This window comes from Nannospalax galili, unplaced genomic scaffold (assembly GCF_000622305.1).
Source record: "Nannospalax galili isolate Female #2095 unplaced genomic scaffold, S.galili_v1.0 scaffold154, whole genome shotgun sequence".
NCBI lineage: Eukaryota > Metazoa > Chordata > Mammalia > Rodentia > Spalacidae > Nannospalax > Nannospalax galili.
Genome location: NW_008335281.1, coordinates 1910639 through 1920048, shown reverse-complemented (window position 1 = coordinate 1920048; position 9410 = coordinate 1910639). Strand labels below are relative to the sequence as shown.

Here is a 9410-nt window from a genome sequence, read left to right as displayed (position 1 = left end):
ATGTCAATAGGCTTGGAATGAATTTTTCTGTATGAAACTGTGTGTTTTGACAATGAAGAGGAGATCTTTTTTAAACATTGGAACCTAATTTAATTTTATCTCTTAGAGAGTTTATAATGAGTATAAGATTTTATAAGTGTAATAATTCATCTGTAAACCTAGAAATGTACAGCCAATTTTGAAAGAGATGTACCCTAGCTCAGAAAAATGTTATTGAATAGGTTAATGCTGTTGTAATGAAATGCTTCTTCTAATTTTAAAAAAAAAAGAAAGAACAATTTGGAAAGAAAAAAAAAATGAGACCGAGAGGGGCTGGAAAGATGGCTCAGTGGTTAAGAACACTGGTTGTTCTTGCAGAAGACCCAGGTTTGAATCCCTGCACCCACATGGCAGCTAACAATTGTCCATAATTCCAGTCTCAGGAGATCCGACAGCCTCTTCTGACTTCCATGGGCATGGCATGATATGGGTGCACTTACCTACATGCAGGTAATACACACATACACATGAAATAAAAATATTAAATAAAATTTTAAAAAATGAGATCGAGAGAAGCTCTGTAAATTGTCTAGTTCAATATGTGTTCATGATTGTAATATCTTCTTGATTTATTGTTTCTTTGATCAGAATGAAGTGGCCCTCTTTATCTCTTCTTATTAGTTTTAGTTTAAAGTCTATTTTGTCAGATATTAGAATTGCAATGCCTACTTTTTTTCTTAGTGCCATTTGCTTGGTATTTTTTTCCATCCTTTCACTTTGAGATAATGTCTGTCCTTGAAAGTGAGATGCGTTTCTTGCAGACAACAAAAAGATGGGTTTTGGTTTTGTTTCTTAATCCATTCACCTAGTCTGTATCTTTTGACTAAGTAGTTTAGTTCGTTGATATTTAAAGTCATTAATGAAAGATGTGTATTGAATCCTGTCATTTTTATTTCTGTTTACATTCTTGATATAGCTGTACTTTTCCACTGTTATACCGTCATTGAATTTCTTTCCGCAACCCCTTGGGTATAGTCATTCCTTTCTTCAGCTCTTTGTATTGTTTCTAGATCTCTCTGAAGGGCTGGTTTTGTGTACATGAATTCCCTCAGCTTATTTATGTCATGGAAGATTTTTCTTTCCCCTTCAACTATAATAGTATTTTTGCTGGGTATAGTAATCTGGGTTGGCATCTGTGGTCATTTAAAACTGGGAATACTTTGGTCCAGGCTTTTCTGACTTTCATAGTTTGCACTGAGAAGTCAGCTGTAATCCTAATCCTTTACATGTGACTTGTTTTCCTTTACATGTAACTTGTTATTTCTCTTTTCCAGCTTTCAGTGTTGTTTCTTTGTTCTGTACGTTTAGTGTTTTTACTATGAAGTGCCATGGAGAATTTCTTTTCTGGTCCTGTCTGTTTGGTGTTCTATATGATTCTTGTATTTGTATGGGCATGTCTTTCTTTAATTTTGGGAAATTTTCTTCCATGATTCTGTTGAAGATTTGATCCATGCCACTATCTTGGGATTCTTCTTCCTGTATGCCTATGATTCATAAGTTTAGTATTTTTACAGTGTCACACAATTCCTGCATATTCCATTCTTGTGCTTTCATATATTTTTCATAATCTTTGCTTGGGTGTTCTAGTTCGTCCACTTTATCTTCCAGTCTTGATACTGTATTTTCCATTTCATTCATCCTATTGGTGAGGCTTTCTCCTGTCATTTCTAATTGGCTTAATGAATGTTTCACTTCCTTCTTCATTTCAGCCTGAGTAGTCTTCAGTATTTCTAGCTCTTTTCTGAATTCATTCATAAGTTTATCCCTATCTTCCTTCAGTTCTTTGATTTCTTTGTTTGTGTGTTCTTTAACTTCACTGAATTCCTTGGTCATGTTTATAATTGTTCTTTCAAATCCTGTGTCCTGGCTTATCTCTAGGGGGTTCTCCTTGTAGAACTCCTCTACAGGATTGGTGGAGTTTGGTGAGGACATAGTGTTTTGGCTTTCCATTTTATTATTCTTTCGTTGTGTTCTCTGTGATTTTGACATGTGAATTTCTTTTGTAGTTTCTGACTCTTGTGTGATACTCGGGCCTTCAAGTTTAGTTCTGCTTCTTTTTGTTTTTTTGAGCTTTATGTGTCTTTGTGGTTTACTTTTTGTGTATGAAAAGCTGGTTAGTCTAAGCTTCTGGTTCTCTCTTTTGATTTTATATTGGAGTGGCCAGATTGCTTTTTGTCTTCAGGAGTTCCCACTGAGGCCCAAGTCAGATGAGGATCAGATGTTCTCAGGCTTTCTCCTAACACCTGGATCCCTCCAGGAAAGATTTTGGCCTCAGGAATTTGGGGGTTCTCAGGGCCCAGGAAATATGCTGATCTTGGGTAGCTGGTGCTGTGCCCGGTAGAGATGCAAAGGGCGATGTGGGCGGGAAGAGGCCCCAAGGGCTCCTGGGGACTGCACTGAGGAATTGGGTTGGTCTGGATGCAATGGATCAGGAAGCTGAACAATCAGCCCCAGTGTCCAGGAAAGAGGCTGATGGGTTTTTCTGCCCAGGGAAGCAGAGGGAGGAGAGGGTAGGACCAGGCCCAGAGGGCTCCTGGGGAGCTTGAGAAGGAACTGGGTTGGTCTGGATGCAAAGGATCAGGAAGCAGTGGTGGTTCCCCTGGTGTCTGGGGTGCCAAGACAAGTAATGGGACAGGACCCAGGCTAGGAAGAGAGATGGGTGGGGGAGGTGGGAGGGTGAATGAGGCTTGGGTTGTCAAGGTGCACAGAGCATGATTGACTTTCCCAGGAGAGAGGCTGGCAGCTTGTTCAGGCCCAGGGAAGCAGAAGGAGGTGAAGACGGGTCCGGGCCCAGAGGGCTTTTGGGGACCTCGAGAAGGAACTGGGTCTGTCTGGATGCAAGGGACCAGGAAGCAGTGGTGGCACCGGGTTGCCATTGTGATAATGTTGGGAGTGGGGCCCTTAAGAGATGGCTAATTCACAGAAATCCATGACTTTCTCATGGAATTGAATCCCCTACTATGGGAGTGACCACCTTGTTTTTTCCACATGAACTTGTTGTCTTTCTACTGTTCTAGGACAGTGTGAAGCAGCAGGAAACTCTCACTAGATGCTGTTACCTGATCTTGGTCTTTCAGCCTCTAGAACTTCAGCCAACTATGTCTCTTTATTACCAGTGTCATTTCTCCAACCAGTGTCACATACTTTACTATAGCAATGGAGATTAAACCAAAACATGCAATTAAAAAATCAATTTATAATGTCCTTACTAAAGAATAAATAGTATTCCCTTTCACTGTTCATAGAGCTTTCAATGCTGTATTATCTACATCTAGCTTTTCTCCTTCTAAAAGCATTTTTATTGATTCTTTAGGAATTTCATACAGTATATTTTGATCACATTCTGGCTTCTCTCCCAGATCCCTCTCAGATTCACTCCTACCTCCCTATACCCACCCCTTCATGTCATATATATATATATATATTTGTCTTTTTGAGACAGGGTCTCCCTATAGCCCCAGCTGTCCTGGATTCACTATGGAGACCAGGCTGGTCTCGAACTCACAGACATCTGCCTGCCTCTGCCTCCTAAGTGTCTGCTTTGTGTTGCCCCAGTAATCTTGATTGTAGGTCTGTCACTGGATATGGGCAATCTAACCAGCATAATGCCCTTAGTGAAAACTGATAATCCCTCTCCCAGTAGCTATCAATTGCCAATAGATCCTCAAGTAGGGCTGGGGCTTCATGCCCACCTCCCCACTCCAGGCTGGGATTTTGTCTGACTTGGGCTTGCACAGGCCTTGTGCATTCTGTCACAAGCACTGTGGGCTTATATGTGCAAATGCCCAGTTGTGATCAGACAACATGATTTCTTAGTATTCATCCACCACCTCTGACTCTTGAGCCTTATATCTTTTTTAATTTATGGCACATGTTGGATCTTTGAAGGATTTGTGTTTAAGGCATTGAAGTATCTTTTTATTTTTAAAATAAATTTATTTTAAATGATCCATAAATGGACAAAATATTAATGGATACTGTGTGATATCTTGATGCACATGTACATTGTATAATCAGGTTAAATATCTATCTCCTCAAATATTTATCATTTCTTTATGGTGAAAACATGCAAAATCCTTTAAATATTTGTTCCACACTTAAAAAGCTGAAAGAATTTCTTGGCTGGGTGTCCTACCTTTTCTCTACTACTTAGAGAAATTTAGTTCTGGTCCCTGAATTCTATATATTCCACTCAATGACTAAAACTTCAGTTACCATGACACTCATGGGAAGGACATTTATGACAGGCATTTGCTGTCACTCTAGAGTGTTTTAGGACGTCTCTCTTATCAGTTGTTACCATCCAACCATATAGCTTATAAAAACATTCCTTCTAACAATACAGTGTCCTTCCTGAACACAATTCTGGTATTATATGAACTTCACCTTAGCATACCTCCAGGGATATTGTTGCTTAGGAGAACAGAACTGGGAGGAGGGAGAGGGCATCTGGCTCTGTCTTGGTGTTTCTAACATGGCAAGTGAGTGAAGTTTTCAGAAATTAGGAATACTACATGGGGGACAGTTTTTGAGAAGGAAATAATGAGGACAGTGTGTGCATGTAGAATTTGAATCACCAGTAAGCCATCCAGTGGGAACAAGAAGGCCACATCCTAAGTCTCAAAGGGGGATTGTGAGATGTCGTGGACTTAAAATACCAAGTCTCTCAGGCAGAGCAAGGTTTGGATATGTGCAGGGTAGAGACTGTTTCAGCCACAGTGGGATGCACTAGCCAATGCAGAGGCAGCAGGACGGAATGATGGAGGTGGTTCAGATTCCTGTGAAAAGCATTCCGTGACTCACAACTAACCTACAAGGTGTTTTCTCTAAAGTTTTGTAACAATCCTCCTGGGAGTTCTTGACCTTTAGAAATCTCATACCTCTATAGAGTTCTCTATAGCATGTATTTTGAAGTCAGCAAATCTGTTACAGCCAGTAATATCAGCACAACCACCAGTACCTGCTGTTCATTTGGCCCACAAAAGACAACTCCTACTTCTTAGTAGAAAAAAAATCCCTTATTTTTAAATATAATGACTCTAAAGCTTTTTTTCTTTCAAAGCTGGATTGAGCATTGGCTGTCTGGAAAAGGTGCTATTTTCTTTTGAGCTACTACTTTTGCTTCTTCTTTCTCAGCTGTCCCATCAGGACAAAAGCAGTCTTCTTAGCATAGCACCTCAGTTCATACAAACATTCACAATCAAGTACACATGGGGCTAGAGAGATGGTTTGGCTTTTTTCCGAGACAGGGTTTTCCTGTAGTCCCAGCTGGCTTGGAACTTGCTATGTAGACCAGGCTGACCTCAAATGGCTCAGCATTTAATAGTGTATACTGCTTTTGCTGGGGATTTGCATTTGGTTCCCAGGATCCACATCAGATAGCTCAGATGACCCAGCAACTCCAGCTCCAGGGGATTTAATGTCCTCTTCTGCCCTCAGTGGGCACTCACACTCATTTGCGTGCACACACACACACACACACACACACACACACACACACAATTTTAAAAAATTTTTTACAGACCAAGTACACATGTTAAGTTAATAAAGCATGGTTTCTTAGTTGGTTTTAAGCTCTAAACATCCTTAAAAAGTGGCTTTCTCATTAAAAATTAAGACTTTATACAGAGCACATTTATACGGGAAACCACCTAGACATCTCAAACCAGGGAAGAATCATTGATATTGTGCAATACAATCATTAAATGTGATTTTTTTTTACATATTTTAAATGAGAAAACTCTGATTAAATTTAAGACAAATAAACATATAGGATGTAGACTGTTACACAGATTATGACACATCCAGCCATGTAGGCAGAAGTGAAAGTATTTAGTGTTTTCTTTGGGTGGGGATAATGTTATGTTTTATGTTTTTCTAATTTTAACATTGTAAATATGCTACTTTTATAATTAAGGAAAAGAAAGCAACTCAATATTTCAAGTTTTACTGTGGGCAGTTTCTTTCTGAAGGAATACTATAATAGTTTTTGTTTTGTTTCAAATGAGTGTTTTGAACCTATTCTAATAAATTTGCTTTCATTATATTAGGATTTGCTAACCATGACCGGATAGTTTTACATTTTTGAAAATGAAACATTTTACATAAACCTTCAGTGAAATACTATTTTATGAGAATGCAGTCTCTAGGTTTTAAGACTTCTTGATTACTGTTAACACTGAAAGTTTTTTTTTTTTTTTACCACACCCAACTTTCATCTTTGTAATATAGATAAATGTGAAGGTGGATAAATGAGTTGTTCAAATATAGAAAAATTGTTAGAATATGCATAATAATTGACTATTATTATTATTATTATTATTTTGGTCTTTTTGAGACAGGGTCTCCCTGTAGCCCCAGCTGTCCTGCAACTCACTATGTAAACCAGGCTGGCCTTGAACTCACAGAGATCCACCTGCCTCTGCCTCCCGAGTGCTGGGATTAAAGGCTTGTACCACCACGCCCAGCTGACCATTATTTTAAAAATATTTTGTTTATTATTTTTATTTTATGTGCATGAGTGTATTGTCTGCATGTATGTAAGTGCACCTCTATTGTGCAATGCCTGTGGAAGTCAGAAGAGGGTGTCAGATCCCCTGGAACTGGAGTTATATTAAGGTTGTTAGCTGCAATGTGGGTGCTGGGAATCAAACCCAGGTCCTCTGCAAGAACCATCTCTTTAAACCACTGAGTCATCTCTTCAGTCCTTCACTGACTAATGTAAGACTGACTGTGTCACAAATTCATCCTCCTGAATTTTAAAGCAAGACCTATGGCTTTGTGAAGTTGGCTTCTTGGAACAGAACATAAGGGAGACACAGGGGTTTCTGTCACTTCCAAAATAGCAGGTATTATCATCACTGATATGTCAGACAATATGTCTGTCTCTCTCCAGGACACACATGTGCTCTTGAACACACACACACACACAAACACACACACACACACACACACACACACACACACACACTTTGTATTAATTTCTAGAAGTATTTTCAGTTCTTATACAGTCTAAGAGTAAAAGCACTAACTAGAAGCTAAAACAAGGTTTTGAAATTTTTTCTGGGTATCCGCAAAACTCAAATGAACAAGGCATTTTCTCCTTCCATCCCACTAGTTGTGTGGTAGAGTGAAAAAGTTAAGAATGTAACCTGCAGACATTTCTTCAATGTAGAGTACCCAGTATCCTCTAAATCCAAAGTTGAATCATGCAACTACAAATGAATACTCTGTTTCTAGAAAAAGACAGTTTATTGAGTGTCTTAAATCCACGTCTCATTGTATTAGATACAGTGAATAAATGATCTGTGTTCTGATTACTGTTATCTCACAGAGAATATTTGCAAACCATGACTAAGATTTTAGATATGGACTAAAAAGCAAAGAGTGAAATACTGGGCATGTCAGCAAACAGTGAGTGACCAAGATGTCTTAAAAATTGGAGACCAATATTCTCATAAAATAGTATTTCAGTCAAGGTTTACCCAAAATAGTCCATTAAAAATATAAATCCATCGTATTGTGATGAGAAAATCACAAACCTATTAGAATAGGATCACTTATTTTAAAACAAAACACTTATTTGGCTGTTATAATACTTATTTGAAAGCTGCCCACAGTAAAATCTTAAATAATATTTTATTTTATAATTATGGGGGAAGGGAGTCTTATTAATTACTTTCTAAAATCTAAAGTAAGAGAGGCATATCCAGTTTTGCCAATACCTCATTAATTCATGAAACTCCATTAGGGTCTTAGGTCTTCAATAAATTAAATGTTTTTGCAATCATGTGAACATATAGCAATCACACACACACACACACACACAGAGACCCAACTTTAGCACAGGATAATATGATAAATTGTGAATAAAGAATCATTTTATTGTAGCAGTACCATTTTGTGACTTCAGTTCCCACTAGCATAATTACATGTAATGAAAAATTCTAGTGGTTCCTTCCTTAGAATTGATGGGAAAAATTCAGGAACACTGCTCCCTTCTCTTTACCTCTAAAACTCTGTCTTCCCCACCACCTTCCCTCCACATCCTCTGACTCAGTGGCTATTTGAAGAGGACACCTGTTTTGAATGGATCCACAGGAAATACCTATGTGGTCTTTCCATAACTGGAGCCTTCATCTGACTGGTTGAAACATGATCATGATTTAAAAAAAAAAAAATGCTGCCCACAGACTGTTGCAATTCCCCTGTGAAACATTTACTGGAAGGCTGAGGGAATCCAGTTTATATTTACTTTCCTCCCACTAAGCTCTGGTATGGTAGTGTAAGGGGAAAAATATGTCAAAGTGCAAAACGAATTTAAATCCCTACAGGTCTGTACTAAATGACACATATGTGGGTGTGATTTACATCCTCAGAATGATTTGTCTTTAAAACGGACTGCAATCTTGGAGCGGCGATGCAGTACTCAGAGGTTTCTACTTCTAAAACTTTTCGGGGTTGTCTGGTTAAACGTGCTTGCGGCCAAGCCTGATGACCGGATTTTGATTCTCTGGCCTTCACACTTGTGCTGTGATACACACACACACACACACACACACACACACACACACACATACAGAACTTGTTCAAAGTTCACATTTTATCTTGTGTCACATATTGATATTTAAATAAACCCCTTGCAGAATTTATAAGGAGTTTCACAGTCAGAAGTGGTGGTGTTTCAACACTGAAATTCCAGCAATGCCATTCACTGGAGGGTACCTGTGGCTTTACACCCCATGCAGACCCCAGCTGGTCCCAGGACAGGGAGCACCACCGGCCTACAGCAGCTCCCCCTGGGCTGCAAGGCTTGAATTCTGGGCGCCCTCCTTGCATCCAGGTTCCTTGCTCCTGTCGGGCCCTGTTCTCTGTCCCAGAGCGCCGCACGCAGCAGCGGTCCCCAGCAGTTCTCCGAGCTGGGTGGCCCGCGCCCGCCTCCTAGGGGGCGCCCCCCGCGGGGCCCCGCGAACGCAGCTGCAGAATGACGGAGATGACGACAGAGATGACGCCACGCCGCCTGCCCGTCGCCGGCTCACTCCGGCCCCGCCCGCGCAGGTCGCCCGGGCGCCTGCGGCCGCGCCTGTCCCGGGGGACGCCCCAAGCTGCCGCCCCACCCCGCCGCTCCCCGGTTCCCACGGCGCCCGCCCCCACGCGCCCGGATCCACGCCCGGCCTGCCCCGTGCGCCACCCAGCCCCTGCAGGAGGCTCGCGAACATGGCGCTCGTTCCCTGCCAGGTGCTGCGGGTGGCCATCCTGCTGTCCTACTGCTCCATCCTGTGCAACTACAAGGCCATCGAAATGCCCTCTCATCAGACCTATGGAGGGAGCTGGAAGTTCCTGACGTTCATTGATCTGGTAAGGCCCTCCCC

General features: G+C 40.8%; 1 protein-coding gene across 3 annotated transcripts in view; it reads left to right on the top strand.

Moving 5' to 3' along the window:
• The first annotated feature begins 9043 nt into the window (after positions 1 to 9043).
• The window catches only part of Aig1 (androgen induced 1), a 261519-nt gene continuing 261152 nt past the window's right edge, over positions 9044 to 9410 (top strand). For 2 of the 3 annotated variants that reach the window (XM_029561961.1, XM_008829823.3), the window contains exon 1: positions 9080 to 9396. In XM_029561961.1, the coding sequence (XP_029417821.1) occupies positions 9256 to 9396 (141 nt within the window). In that variant the 5' untranslated portion in view covers positions 9080 to 9255. Of the gene's footprint in view, positions 9397 to 9410 lie in introns of all 3 variants that reach the window. The other variant, XM_008829822.2, reaches the window with a different exon arrangement.